A 15,694-nucleotide genomic window follows, 5' to 3' on the forward strand; every position below is an offset into this window, starting at 1 on the left:
AAACCACGTTGATCTGCCTAATTAAAAACCACAGCCCTGTGTCTGGTTAACATCAGCAAGGTTGGAGCCTTGCAAGCTCTCAAAGCTGCACTTTGGCCTTCTGTGAGGTAGTCCCCAGGCAGGAGTGGCTGATCAATGGGAATGAGGAGTGGAGAGGTGTCAAACCTGAACCAGCCTCCAGGCACAGCTGGACTGCCAGGACAGAGGGCTGGCAACAGCAGGGAACAGACACTCCACAGAAAACTGACACTAAAATAGGCCAGCTCAGACCTTCACAAAGACACTTCAATCGTATCTGCAAAGTTTAAAGTAAACTGTGTGTTTGCTTTGACCATTTGAGAAGGTGTTTTTCTTTAAATAGCAGCTTAGAATGAGAGCTGCCACTTCCAATTTAATCACCCTCCTCTAATACATACAAGCTGGTGCTTTGCAGCTGGATAATTAACCTTGATATTCATTCAGACTTCAAAACACCCAATTCCCATTGATGTCAATTAGCTGACAAGGTCAAGTGTGTGTTGATAGAAGATTTTTGTGTGACCCTGGCAATATGGCATTTGGGAAATTTCAGACCTTCACAACTAAAAATGAGAAGTGACATTCACAGAATCACAGAATGGCTGAGATTGGAAGGGACCACTTCACTTCTAGTGAAGCAGATCCACTAGATCCACTTGGAGATCTAGTCCTATCTCCCCGCTCAAATAGGGTACTCTGGAGCACTTTACTCAGAATTGTGTCCAGTGAGAGTTTTAGTATCTCCTCAGCCTCTGTGGGCACCCTGCTCCATTGCTCAGCCACCCTCACATTACAGAATTCCTTCCTCATATTCAGGTGAACTTCTCGTGTTTCAGTTTCCACCTGTTGCCTCTTGTTCTCAGCACCACTGAGACTGAATTTGTCACTGGATTGAGTCTACTAAACAAAGCAGATGTATACTAGGGTTCACCCTACTTTCTGCTCTTATGGCAATGCACCTTTCCAAAAGACCCTCAAGATAATTTTCAAATCTTCTTGTTGCAGCTCGAGTGCACAGAAGATGCCTTCATCTCAGAGCACTCAGAAGCTACCATACTTTCTAACACCAATGTAAGGCTGGAGGCAGGGTTATAAATGGCTGTTACACAATGATTTTTGATATGAGAGGCAGTACAATAAACACTATGAATCAAAATGAGACAAAATGTGGGAAGGGCCAGTAGAATTTCATTCTTTCCACTGATTTCTTTGCATTTATAATAAAGTTACATCCTACTGGTAACAAGATTAAATTAGTGGGCAGAAAGAAATTTGAATCAGACTGTTTTCCTGATATGCCACAGTGGCTTGTGTTCTGCTAATGAGGGTTAACCCTGCAATCAGGTAAACATTCACCTTGAGAAATGAACGACCCTAATCAGGGCTTTTAAATCAACCAGAACAGCCAACAGCTAAAATGAAATTGGTTCAAACATAACTGCTTTTCTTTTTTAATATTGTTCTTCCTTCCTTATGAGGATGGGAAATAATAGCATAAGTGAAACATTTCTGTAGTAAAAGAGCAGCTCCAGTCCCTTCCATGTTAGAGACCCTGTCCTGTGACAAAGAAGAGATGTATTGATTGATGCTCAATATAACGCTCTTGCACAGGATAACTAGAGAGCTAGAGGCTTTTGTGAAAGTTCCTAATCTGAACTCAATCTGAGTTCCTAATCTGAACTCAATCCATATTTCTAAAGGACTTTACCTCATCTCCTAACTACAAATAGCAAAATAATGGAGAAAATAAATAAAGGGGGGGGTGGGAAAAAAGAAAAAATAATTAGTGGTCTGTTGTGCTTTTCTCTGGATTTGAGAGTAACATCGACCTGTGGGCCTTTATCTGAAATATTCTGACAGTAGAAAAAACACTGACTACTCCATTTCCTTAACAGGGTCAACATTATGAAGAGGAAAAACGGGCTTTGAGCCATGAAATAATTGCACTCAATAATCACTTAATAGAAGCCAAGGTGACGATAGATAAGTTGTCAGAAGACAATGTAAGTATTTAATTATGCAACTATTCATTTTGAGATTATATTCAGAAACAAATTAGGTCTTGCACTTCTCATGAAATTTTAGAATATTTTATCTTTGTATAAAATGAAACTTGTTACCTTGACGGTTACAATTTATGTTTGTTTGTTTGTTCCCATCATTTTGTAAATCCAGCTCTCCTTAAGCTTCAAGTTGTGGTGAGACTTTTCATTGATATTTTTTTCCTTACGTCCAGCCTGAAACTGAGGAAAAGATATTCTAAGAAATGGCAATATTCCTACATTGATTTTGCCACCAGTACAGGAAACTGGTTCAAGTATATGGTCAGGTCTGTTGCAGGGATACATGTGTGGACTCACTGGAAGGATTTTAGGCACAGTGTAGAGCCCCACATTTCCTGCAATTCTTTAATCTTCTGGTCTTTTTTTGCTCACCAAAAAGCCCAGCACAAGCAAACTGTGCTAGCAGAAGGCTGGACTGACCCAGCCTGTTCACTCAGACCACTCCTGCAGGGAGCAGGAGCCAGGCTTTCTCCAGCAGTTGTTCATGTGTAAAATTGTACCTATCTCTGTGTGGGACAAAACAGGGAACATCTCTGGCAATTGTCACCTTCCATCTCATTAAACACTGCTGAAAAATGGCATGAGTAGTGCAGCTGGCAACAAGCTCATTAAATCCTTCCTGAGACAAACCTAAAAAGACAGCAAAGAGAGGAATATTGCAGGCATTTAGTTCATTATTGTGCCATCCCTTCCACATTTAATAAAAAATTCATCTACAGAAGACATGTTTCTGTTAGGACTTATTTTCCAGCATCTTATGTTCAATCTTCCCATATTTCACATGAACTCTTAATCATAGCTGGGAGCATTTGATCTCATTAAAATGCCTGTTGATGTGAACTCTGCCTGTGCAATTAACAGCTTTTCAACTGGAATAAAAAGTTCCAGTCTGACCCCTCACTTTTACAGAAGTTGTGTAGAAAGAAGAGTTACTTCATAACTCTAACTATAAGTAATGGAGTGTGGTAAAAGTAATGGGCTACACCCAGGTTTTGGAAGCACAGGTGTACCTCCAGACTAATTCAGCTGAAATCAGTGGAGTTATTTCTGATTTAAAATAGAGGTGGAAAAAAATTGCAGAACTCTCCCTTTAAGTTGGCATGCATTTATACTACTTGATGGAGTCAGGTTTGAGCTCCATTTGAAGTTTTTTCAGTATTCACAGTTTTACTGTGAGCACTAGAATATGGTCCAGAGGCCTCAAATAACAGTCCCACTGCTTCAGACTTGAGGTGGGCTCATGGACAAAGTTCTGCCCTTGCAGGGCTTGAAAAAATTGCATGAAATTAAGTCAGGGGAGGTTTAGACTGGATGTCAGGAAAAGGTTCTTTACCCAGAGGGTGGTTGTGTACTGGAACAGGCTCCACAGGAAGTGCTCACAGCCCCAAGCCTGACAAAGTTCGAGGACTGTTTGAACAGTGTAGATACATGGTGTGGCTCTTGGGGATGGTCCTGTGCAGGGCCAGGAGTTGGACTTGATGATCCTTGTGGGTCCCCTCCAACTCAGGATAATCTATGATTATGTGTAGTAGTATCACTAATAAGAGTAAAGGTTATATTCCAAATTTTAAAATAAAGGACTACAAAACAAACCGCTAATATTATACCTATTAAGTGCAGAAGTGATCAACTGAAGAATCCTACATGGGGAGAAGGTTTTTGTCTCAGTGATATTTCTTTCTTCAGTTATATTTCCCCTCTCTCTTCTGACAGAAATGTAGAATGATGCTCTCGATACAAAAACATTTTTAAACTGTGGGAAACACTTCTGGCATTAACTGCCAGTTATTGTTCTAGTTGCCACAGATATGGCTGGTTTCCATTCAGGCAAACATTAAAGCAGGGAAAGTCACCCCAGTCACATGGCTTGGCCCAGCAGGTTGAGAACAAAGTACACGTGGCACATGTAGCTCACATGTAATTCTTCTGTAGTAATTTTTAAAGCTGCTAAAAATAAAGTGTCAGAAATGCTTTTCGTACTCTCCATGACAACCGCTGAGCAGAAAGAGAGGCAGAGAGCTTTTGAAGAAAGGATTAGGTTCTGGAGAGATAGCAGTTCTGTGGGCCTGGAAATGCCATATGGGACTCAGTGTACCTGTCTATACATTGTGCAGCAATATATTTATTTATGTGCATGCAACATATCAAAATCTCCAGGCACGTGCAACCGATTATACTTCTAAATTGAATTCTTCGGTTCTTTTTCAGGAATTAAAATAGTGTGTCCTAATATAAAATTTTAGACCCACAAATTAATGTCTCCCCAGTACATTTGAGGCAGAAGGGGCATGTATAAAATCTCACAAAGATAAAGAAAAAAATTGCAAAATGAAAGTGTCTAAAGGTCCTTGAATATGAAGATAAATGAACTAATGTTCACAGGACAACTATTGCCATCCCTCAAAGATTCACAAGAACATCTTGTTGCATCTCTTATTACAGAATACCTTAAAATGGGATTTTAAAACAGAGTAAATATCTTTTTCACAGAAAATTTCTTTATCAGTTTTTAAAAGAATTAATGGAGCCATAAGAATTGGCATGCAATAAAATTATAACATTAACAGCCAAGAAAATCCAAATTATATCAGTATTCCACACCTTTTGTCTATAAACACATACTAATTTTTACAGATTAACAGAGCTCAGTGCCCATAGCACTTTTATGCTTTGAATGTCTCATCTCTGCCCACCTATAAAGTCAAGTTCTGAAGCCAACCTTGGTTTTTATGCAACTGGATAAGGAAAAGGAAAAAACAAAATACTGGTCTTACCTTCAGGGAGCCAGAGGTACTGGTTGAAGGATACAGTTACACAGTCATGTGTGCTAAATTAAATTTGGGTGAAGGGCAAATCTGTGTGCTGAATTTTCCCACTAAATAGGCTGTTGGAGGCATTCAATACAAAGATAGTATAAGAAGCTTGCTTAAATTCTCTCCTTCCCTGTGTGGAATTCTCACGGTAATTTCTTGCCCAGTGAAAATATTCTGTTCTGCAGCATCAAATATTTGCAGTGAGATTTAATATATTTCTATAGCTGTATTCTACAAAATATTAAAGGAGCCAGGAACCATCAAGAAATATCAAAAGTTGAAAGAGTCTCCCTTTCTAAAAAACCAACACAACATATATTTCTGTAATAAATTTCTCCCACAGTCTCCTAAGGTTATTTTAGCGCTTTCTAAAGTAGTATTTTACTGCTGGTCTGGATAATACCCAGTAAAAAAAAAAATGGTTTTGCTTAAAAGATCATGGTTTTTTAGCCTTCACAGTTCCATGCATGTTAACAGTATAAAATTCAGTTCTTAATGGTAAGTATCCATCTTCTGAAATGCAGATTGCTGTTCTGTTGCATCAGGTCTCAAAAGTTTATTCTTAGTAATTTTATCAGCTCTCACAGAGCAAAGGGGGAAATATCTCTGGGTTGTGCAAGAAACAACAACGCATCTTAATTTGTTTAGAAATTAAAGTATGCTCCAAATCTTCCCAAAGTGAATTTTGAAAAGATTTATCAGGCATGGGAGAAAGGCTGAAACCCACAAGAGCTTTGCAAACTGTAAAGAAGAGGTTATTTTTGTTTTTTTCCAGGAGCTCTACAGGAAGGACTGCAATTTAGCTGCTCAGCTTCTCCAGTGCAGCAAGAACTATGACAGGGCACATAAACTTTCAGAGGTAATGTGACCAAACTTGTTCAGTGACATAAATATTGTATGGAAAACAGGTTATTTTGCATGTATCAATTCCAGAATTTGTTTGCCCTCAAGGCTTTTATTCCTCCACACACCCTTCTTTAAGCCACAGGAGGCCTGGTGCACCTGCTGGTGTTTGTGCAGTCAAGAGAGGTGCTGACAAAATCACAGCCCGTGGTGGAATTTGAAGGTACTCTCTTTCCCCAAACCTCTCCTAGCCATCAGAATGCGCCTCCACTGATTGCCTGTAAAACAAAGGTTTTAGCAACACTAAGTGCTGTGAACTCCAGAATGCAAAATGCTGTTCAGGAGCAGTGGGGTGAGAGCAGGGAAATGACAAGTTACAGGCGTCAGAGATTCTGATACAATCAATTTTCCTCCTGAAGCTATTTTCCAGTCCAGCTTGTTTCCAAACCCGAATTTTAAAGTGGGCTGCCAGAACAAATATCTTTTTCTAAAGAAACCAGAGCACCGAATGATTGATTTCCAAGGTGTAAACTTTAATTAATAATCCTCGCTTCCAAGGAAACGAGGCTTGAGAAATAGGCTCCTTAAAGGGGAGGTAAATATTATCTTAGTAAACAAGACAGTTCTTTAGGGATCCAGGCCCTGCACAAAGCAATAGCACCTTCCTCACATATATTGCTTTAGTGAAGGTTACAGAGAAGAGCCTTTCCCTCATCAGTCCCATCAGGTCAGCATCCCCCCAAATGGCCTCTCTTGTGCAATTCTGCAATGGAATATTGCAAAATTAAATTTGGAATACACAAACCATCTCTGAGTCAGTAGATGGCTTCAGAGCCCTGAACAACCCTGGTAAATAAAGATGGAGCAAGATTCTTCTGGCCAACAGGCAACGATTTTATGGAACAGAGACAGAACTTCCAAATTAACTGTTATCTTGGTCCTGTTATTTTTTCCTGTTAACTGACTTCCCTTAGTAAACTGTATGGAGGAATTATCGTGGCATTACTCACACTTGAAAGCACCCTACCTGTTCTAATTAACACCTTAAAAGCATTTAATTCTTTATTTGCAGAAAACTATCAGAGATGTGAGATCTCCCCACAATTTCCCAGACTGTCATATACTCAGTTAAATTGGCAGTCTCCACTCATAAGTCCAGGAATGTATTAATTTAGCAAGTGTGAATGTGCTGTCACAGCCAATAAACTCTTTACAAATGCATATATTGCCTAATAAAATATTGTATGTTATCCAGAGACCTAAACTGTACAATATAGTAATGTGATAGCAGTATGATTTTAGTAATTTCAGTTTCCAGTGCAATGCCCACAAAATAATGTTCTTTTTAATACATTTTATAATCTTAATGACATATGTAAAGTAGATCAAACAGTGGTGCTACAAGATACTAAAATAAGAGCTGCCCCATACAGCATTTTCACATTAAATTAACTGTATTTCTTTTTCTCATTTCTAAGGCAATTTACATCAGGCCTATTTTATGACCTGTTTATTCAATTTTTGTTGCATCTGTACTTACTATGACTAATGCTGCTGTCTGCCAGCAGACTGCCAATATCATTTATTTCCAATGGAAGACATATGAGTTAATTAGCAACATAATGATTAATCCAAAATATCCTGGAAGGTACATTGGTTGAAAAAACACTTGTCCTACTACAAATAACAAGAATGCCATTTCACTACATGCCATATTTTGAACACAGTGATGTTTGGGGATTAAACCAGCTTCAAAAACTTCCCACTGAAGCTAAAAGAGGATCTCCATATCTTACAAAATGTGAGGCCATGACAAGGAGCAGGCACCTTAAATTTCCTTTGCCAAAAATAAAGGGGAAAGGAACAACTACAGGTATTTGTAGTGTTCTCTCCTCTAGAGGAAAAAATTTAAGGAGAAAGTGGGATTGCTAAGGTCATAAGGTTTACCACTGATTATTTTGTAAAGAGGAACTTGATTTCTAGTTATAAAAAGAAAGTGCTGAGTAAATCGGAGTTCACCCCAGCACTGAAGGGATAAATTCCCAAGTGGCATAAATCAACATGAATATCAAAGGAGCTATCAAAATCACAAACTCAAAACTTATTCTAAACATGAATTCTGATTTCCAGCAAGAAATACTGAGAGACAACCTCTCTCATACTGCTGTCTGATCATTGATAGAGATCTGAAGTGAGCAAGGCAGATAAAATTTGACAAGAAAGCATGCTTGGTGATACCTGACTAGGCTTCACCAAGGAATGTCATCTCTCTCTTTCTTCCAGTCCACATGACAGAATGGCAGGTGAAACCACCATCCACAGCCCTGATCCTGACTGCCTAAAAAAAGGCCTATATGATTTCTGATACAAAGCAGACTTATTGATTAATTCTGTCACAGGAATCACAATGTGGATTCAGGTCTTAGTGCTTATTTCTATCATTGTGTCAGGACATGTTGAGGCTTATGTGGGTGGTTGATCTGACAAGCAGTGTCCGACTGAAGGGGCAAGGAAGCCAGCTTCATCAGTTTCTTCCCAGCACAGGAATAATCCTGTCACAGCAGCCAGTACCACTTTTCTATAAGTGTTAGTCAGCTTTTTTGAATCTTCAAACAGCATTGTTTATCAAATGTGATGCTGGAGGGCAGGAGCCAATTTGGCATAGGGTTGTAGGCAAGATGAGCTCGAGGAAAGGCAAAAGAAGAATAGAATAAATCTGATCTCTTCCTCCTTCCTCACCCCTGCAGAGACCTCTGCACACCCACACTCCAACTGCAAATCACACCCAAGCACACAGTCTGGAAAGTGTTGCTGTAGGCTGTAATTTCCCTACCTGCCTTTTTAAGATTGTTGTTTACTACATCTTTTATTTACATCAGTAAACTAAACCTGGAAGTGCTGGGTTAATGGCCAGACCTGATGAGCATAGAGGCCTCTTCTGACCTGAGCAATTCTATGATCATTCCTATCCAACCTGAATTAATTTGGAAGGAAACATTTCAGTTTCACAGTGTTATCTGTGAGCAGAAGCAGATGAAGATGTACGAATGTTAAGTAAACAAACAAAAGTAATTTGATTACATTTGCTCCCAGAAATGCAAAGATTGTGACCATCACATCAGCCAAAGAACCAGGTATGGTTAGCTATGTAATGTCATAAACAGCACTCATCTGACACCTCTATTAACATATACCTTTTTCTTCTTTCTCCTTGCCATGTCTTTATGTTGCAGTTGCCAACTGACTTTCAGGAAAGAGTCAGCATCCACCTGGAAAAACATGGGTGCAGCCTTTCTGTCCCCTTGTGCCACACCTCTTATGCTGATACCATACCCACTTGTGTTATTGCCAAAGTACTGGAAAAACCAGACCCAAACAGCTTGTCCTCACACTTGTCAAGCCCATCTACAAGGGATCTCAATTTTCAGGACTCTGCTGGAAAAGTCGGACAAAGACCCCAGTACAAGTCCGACATCTACTGCAGTGACACGGCCCTTTACTGCCCCGAGGAGAGGAGGAGGGAGAGGAGGCAGAGTGTGGACACGCAGGTGAAAGACGTGGGGTTCCTGCGCTCCCAAAACTCCACGGACAGCACCGTTGAAGAGGACGGTTTCCATTCCAGCTTCTCCCACGAAGCCTTCCCAGAGTACATTACCTCTCTGCCAACCTCCAGCTCCTACTCCAGCTTCAGCGTCACGTCTGAGGAGAAGGAGAACGCCCAAGCCAACACCCTGACAGCCTCCCAGCAGGCCATCTACATGAGCAACCGAGAGGAGCTGTTTGAGAGGAAGTCACCCGCGGGTTACGAGCACCAGGGCAGCCCCAGGTTTGCCAAGCCCAAACCCGCTCAGCACATGGAACTTGCCGACGACAATGAGAACTCGCCCACCTTCACCAGGACTCTGCCTCCATATGCAAATGAACCTTTTCATTTCTCAGCCATAACACCACAGCAGGCTTTGGCAAACCAGAAAATGAGGAATGAGTGCAGGAGCACCCACCTTTCGGAAGAAGACTTGCCGGGGCGATGGAGGCAGCTGAGCGTGGAGGACATTGGAGCGTACTCCTACAGGAATGCTGGCAGGCTGTCGCCCTGCAGTTTCTCAGAGCAGTACTACAGCAGCCCCATCAAGAAGGGGGACAGTCGAACAAGCCCCATCTATGCTAGTTACAAAGCAGACAGCTGCTCAGAGGGAGACGACATCTGCCAAAGCAGACTTGTGGATTCTTGCTTCCTGAGAACAGACAGTGGCCTGAACATTGACATCAGCACGAGCTGTAAACAGGACAAATTGCCCGCTTACAAAACAAAAGAATCAAGAGACCAAAAAAATGAAAGGATCACCGTCCAGTTATGCAGTAGCAAAAACATCGAAAACAGCCCAGTATTGAAAAGAGAATACGTGGACGTGAGCCCCAACAGCTCAGCAGAGTCACTCAATCAGAGCTCAGTGGAGGCTCCAGAAATCCACCAGTCTTCCATGGATCAAGGGAGCCATTCGGGTGTGCACAGCAAACAGCCGCAGTTCCAGCGGACTGGGAGCACTGGTCTGAGTCGGAAGGACAGCCTTACAAAAGCACAGCTATACGGAACCCTTCTGAACTAGGCATCTCCCCAAAAGGCAATAAGACAGCAAACAAAAGGAGGAAAACAGCATTTGATACTTCTAGTGAACTATAAGGTTCCAAGGAACGGGATTATTATAAAATATATATTCATAATGGTACTATATGTTTAAAACAAAATCTCTTCAAAAATGTTATACAGCACTTTTCACTTGACATCCTTTCCACATGGGAGACTGTCCCCTCCCCTCTTTTATAAACCTGAAATATTTTTATAAACAAAAATGTATTTATTAGACTATCCTAAGCTATTTGAGCAGAATTCTTTTCCCTTCAAGCAGGTTTCTTATTTATTTTTGTGCATGAGGCCATCTGTGCCTAAATTCTTGGAGGAAAAGGGTAAAATCATGATGGCAGTGACAAAAAAAATAAACCCACCTGATAAAATACCATAAAATGTCATGTGAAATCAAAACAAACAAGAATGGTGAATTTGAAGAAGTATATTTTTCAACAAGAATGGAATTGTATCTTAAGTTATTTCATACAAATGTATTTATGAGTGACTAATGTATGCACAAAGTGATACTAATATTTTGTTCTTTTAATCCACTGTGTTTCTGCTTTCCTATTTCTCCTTGTATACTACCTCAAAAGTAATTGAGGGTTTCTTTGTCACATTTTCTGTAGGCTTGCATTTATATTGTCTAAAATGCATGCAGTGTCATAATTAATACTGTATTTTGCATAACTTAATAAAAGACACCAGTGGATATATTTTGGGGTTGTTTTTCCCTTCATTCAGTGGAACATGGAATTGCTCTGAGGGGCATCAGTCCAGAGAAAATTAATGACTAAAGCTGCTGAACTGGATTGCTTTCTAAAGGTGTCTCTCTTTCTCTGAAAGCTCCAGAGAAAACTGGTTCACAGCCTGTGCCCTCTGAGTGTGGGAGGATGACTTCTCATCAGCCTGTTGAAAGTAAGCAAGGAAAAGAAAATGTTTATGCACAGTCTTGAGTTCACTAGACTGGGTTCTGCATACTGAATGAAAACAGAAAATTAGTCAAAAACAAGTGATGTAAACTCCTCCTCTACCACTAACATACTTGACACAATCTTTTACGCCTTTAGGACTGTTACATTCCACAGCTGCCCTTTCTTTACATGTAGCTTGGTATTTCTAACAGTGATTTTTCTAAAGCCTAAGGAAAGTCTGGCCGTCTGTAGCCTTTACTCCAAGGAGATGTATTTTCACCTGTACTTTTGGCATTTCCTCCAGCAATTTTTCTGTTTCTCACCATTTCACCATTATGGTGTGTACAACTGGGACAAGAGGAAAAGGGAGAGAGCAAAACAAGAGGAGAATAAAAGCAAAAAGGAGAGAAAGGGAAATCCTCTGGATTTTCTTCCTGGCTTCTTTATTCCTGTTGGTAAAAGGTAAAATATAGCAATAAATATTTAATAATTATTTTAAGTCATGTTCACATATCCTGTACTTAAAATACTGACTCTCGACAGCTCATGTATGGGTGAAGACCTTGCTTAGTGCAGTATGTGGTGATCAGTAGTCAGTGGGATCACTGTGGAAATATAAAACTAGCTTCTTGTTATTCCAACATAATGATCTACTCAATAGGTATTAAGAAAATATACTTTTTCTGCTGATTCTCTGAAAGCAGTTACCTGGCAACTAACTATGAACCAGGACTACAGAAATGTTCATTTCCCACATAATCTTCAGTCATGGGGCCACAGATTCAATGCACTTGGCATGAATAGCTCCCGTTGCTCTCAATTTCCTTCATGTATAATGTAAAAATTTGACCATTACTGATGTGCAAGTACTTGCTGTGCTCTTTAGACCATCAGGCATCAAGTCCCTGCAGCTCCTCCAGGGTCTGTAGCAGCACCATGGAGAAAAATGGTAGCAAAACCCATCACACAGTTAAGGCACGAGACAGCTCCAAAGTGGTGCTCATTTCAGTACAAAACTGTCACATGCCTTGTGATTTTTATGCTCCCAAACTTGCTCAGAGTGAGTGTGAGAGGTAGGGCAGGCTGCAAATAATTCCATGAAGTCGATAATAAACACATACAGTGAAGGTTTCCAAAGGCCAAGAGCTACTTATGGCAGGATGTGACCTGCAGTAAATTGACTTGGAGATCCAGAAGAGCTGTTATTTCCCCTTCGAAACACCAAGATAGAAAATAAATGTGAAAAAACCTCACTGTTGACTCATTCAAGTATATAAAATGTAGATAATCCCTAAGGCAATACATTAATTTCTCTGGTCAATGAATATAAGGATTTGTATGGAAGAGGTGAAAATTAACTGTTACCTCACCTAAGAAAATATCTAAGCTATGGAAGAGTAAATTGTGTCATTTATGAACTGGAACACAGTGTCAGACTAATTCTTTTATAATGTTGTTCATTATTTGACCTAAAGTGCTACTTTGGCAATTACACAAAATTACCTTTCTTCTAGATATTCTATCTCCGATTATTTAATATCCTGTTCTATTATATTCTTTCATACTACTGTAGTTTCAAAGTCTGCCTCTATGCTTCACTTAACTCTTTTTCTCAGTTTATGTGCACTAATACATAGATTAAACCCAACCTTTTCAGCCAATTAGTACAGGTTTTTTTTGTAAAATAGCCTATAACCTTGTAACATTTTTCTGTAATGAATTCTGTTACAGAACAATATATTACCCTGTAATTAATTTCAACTGAATCAATCAAAATGGCTATAAAAGTCCTTCCATTTTAATGTGTTGATTTACATTTCTCCTTAATTAGAAAATCTGATGGTAAGTTTGCTAATTTCCTATGAACATGAGAAAAAGTTTCAATAATTCACAAAAATTTTCTCAGATTTACAGGTATACTATGGTTTAGTTTAATTAAAAAATAACTTTGAAAGATTATAATAAAGGGTTTATTCCTGGGATTTTGGGGTTCACTTTGTCGCAATAAATTTAGATTCATTGAGACAACCACAGAGAGAGATATGAAGCATAAGGACAGAACAATGATAGATGTTTTCACAATCAATTCAAATTTTCTTTGTGCTAGTGTCTTAATGTTTTGCTTGCCTTCAGTTTTCACACCAGGAGGAAGTAATTCACAAAAATCATGATGAGATTTGGATTATGTCATTGGAGATACTGAAAAGAGCCAATAGAGTTCTGCTGTGCCATCAGACAACCTGTTTGTACAGACCTACAGTCACTGAGATTTTAGGAGATAGAACCTTGTTAAGAAGAGACAAAGGCAGAGAATAAACCTGAACCCACATACAAGGGGTAGTAGATCTGTCTGCCACCATGTTCCTCAGAGTACTTTCCATCTGTAGGACATTTCTGACAGAGAACAGCACCTGAAAGATCCTTCCCAGAAAAGTTGACCTCCCTTTTTCACTCAAGTAGACATGGTTTGATGAGCTCTAGTCTTATGTTCATTTAATAACAAGTGTCTCCAGAAAGCAAAACAACAGATCTTCAGCCAAAGACCCCTCCTCTCCAGTGGCTCAGAATCTGCCATGAAATACCTCTTCCCAAAGACTTAAATGTTCAATTTTCTCTTAAGCATTATAAGAATGCCAAGGTGCATCCATGCTGCTACAAAACTTCACTTTTCCAAATCAAATTTCATATGCAGGATTTGTAGGCAACTATGGCAGGAATTTTGATTTGATTAATTATTTCATGGCCATGAGTAAGAATAGAGAGGGCAAGTGAAAGAAGTGGCAAGTCCCCAACAGTGCAGTGAAGCAGAAGATAAAAAAATGTCATTTTGATGATGAAAACAGAATGAATATGACACAGAACACTGATCAGGGGGAAAACAAAGGGGACTGAAAGAGATCAGAGTCAGGGATATTGAATCACATATCAAAACAGACAAGAATACAAAAATGTTACTAGGGTTATAATTCACCAGGAATAACAGTGCAAAACTGTTATGAAATCATGGAAGGAAAATGCACTTTTGAGATGTTTTCTCCCTGCCAATTATTCTTTAAAAAAGGTGCAAAATGGCAATAATTATGAATAATGCAGGCCACTTTTGTTAAACTTTTTAGAAGCCTAGATATAGCTAAAATTTTCAAGTTTAAATCATGGCAAGTCATAACACAGGTAATTTTCAACTCAACGGTTTCTAACTTCTTCACTCAAACTAGAAAATTAATCAAACTAATTCTTTCCCCTTCCAGCACTTTTAATTAAAAAGAATTTTTACTTCACAATCTATTACAGAGCATGATTATGCAGGTCCTTAGATTAATTTTCCTTTGTTTAATTTTAAAGTACTAATTCGCATCCTTTGGACTTTCATACAAAATTCTTATCCCCCGTTCATGTTTGCAACCTTGTAATCTTTACAGACTATTGTTATGTGTCTCCTTAAATATTGCTTAAAGTGTCTAGATGTAGTTCTCTCAAATTTTTCTCTTGGAAGACATTCCTTTCAGGACACTAACTGCTTCTTATTCTCTTCAAGGAACATCCTCCTCACGTTTCTACTGCCAAACACCAGAACATTTCGATATGAACAGTGAGTTGTTCCAAGCCCCGGACAAAAGTGCTGGTCAGAGAAGAAGAGGACTTACAGACATTAGAACAGCTTCAAATGACCAGACACGTTGACCTGTATGCACCAAACCTTGGCACATTGTCTACATGGTCTTATATCAATATTACCAGACTTTTTCATTGTTTTCCCAATCTTTCCTCCATGTCTTTGAAAACAAACTTTGTTTTTGAAAACAACTCTGGTGATTCAGTCATTCTTTAACAACCTGTCATTCATTCCAGCACTTCTCACATTATTTTCTCTTTGGTATTTTCTTTTTACTGTATTTTAATGATTGAGAGGTTTTGATCAGCTGCAGTTAAAAAGAATAATTTGAATATTCATGCGATTAAAGGTTTTTGCTCCTTTTGGACCCCACAAGGCCTTAGACACCAGCTTAATGTCCAAGGTGCCAAGGTTTTGGAGGGATAGTGTTCCAAGCCCCTGAGCTCTCTCGTGCCAAGGCTCCTGCAATCCCTGTGCTGCAGAGGAGGGTACTCTGTTTTCTGCCAGATAGGAGCTCCTTAAGGATGTTGTCAGCCCCATATCCCACACCTGTGGGGAGTGGGAAAGCCCCTCCCACCCCTTCTTGCTGAGGCAAGGATCACCCCTGCAGACAGTTACTCTATGCCAGAGTAGGGAGAACATCTTCATCTGCAAGGGCCAAAACAAGATGCATCAATACAAGATGCAACTGTTGTAAAATATCCCTGATGGGAGTTAAGTGCCTCCTCAACAACACACCCATCATGATAAATATACATTAATACTCTAACTGTGATTATTCAGGAAAATTCTAATTTTTGAAG

At 39.5% G+C, this 15,694-nt stretch overlaps 1 protein-coding gene across 2 annotated transcripts in view; it reads left to right on the plus strand.

Moving 5' to 3' along the window:
- Positions 1-10,344, plus strand: part of BEGAIN (brain enriched guanylate kinase associated) — a gene marked incomplete at both ends in the record, with an annotated part of 154,820 nt that extends 144,476 nt beyond the window's left edge. For both annotated transcript variants that reach the window (XM_083862892.1, XM_083862891.1), the window contains 3 exons: positions 1,914-2,021; positions 5,670-5,753; positions 8,971-10,344. In XM_083862892.1, the coding sequence (XP_083719018.1) occupies positions 1,914-2,021; positions 5,670-5,753; positions 8,971-10,344 (1,566 nt within the window). The remainder of the gene's footprint in view (positions 1-1,913; positions 2,022-5,669; positions 5,754-8,970) is intronic.
- Between the last annotated feature and the right edge of the window lie 5,350 nt (positions 10,345-15,694).

This window comes from Zosterops lateralis (genome assembly GCF_965231275.1).
Source record: "Zosterops lateralis genome assembly, chromosome: 6".
Classification (NCBI taxonomy): Eukaryota; Metazoa; Chordata; class Aves; order Passeriformes; family Zosteropidae; genus Zosterops; species Zosterops lateralis.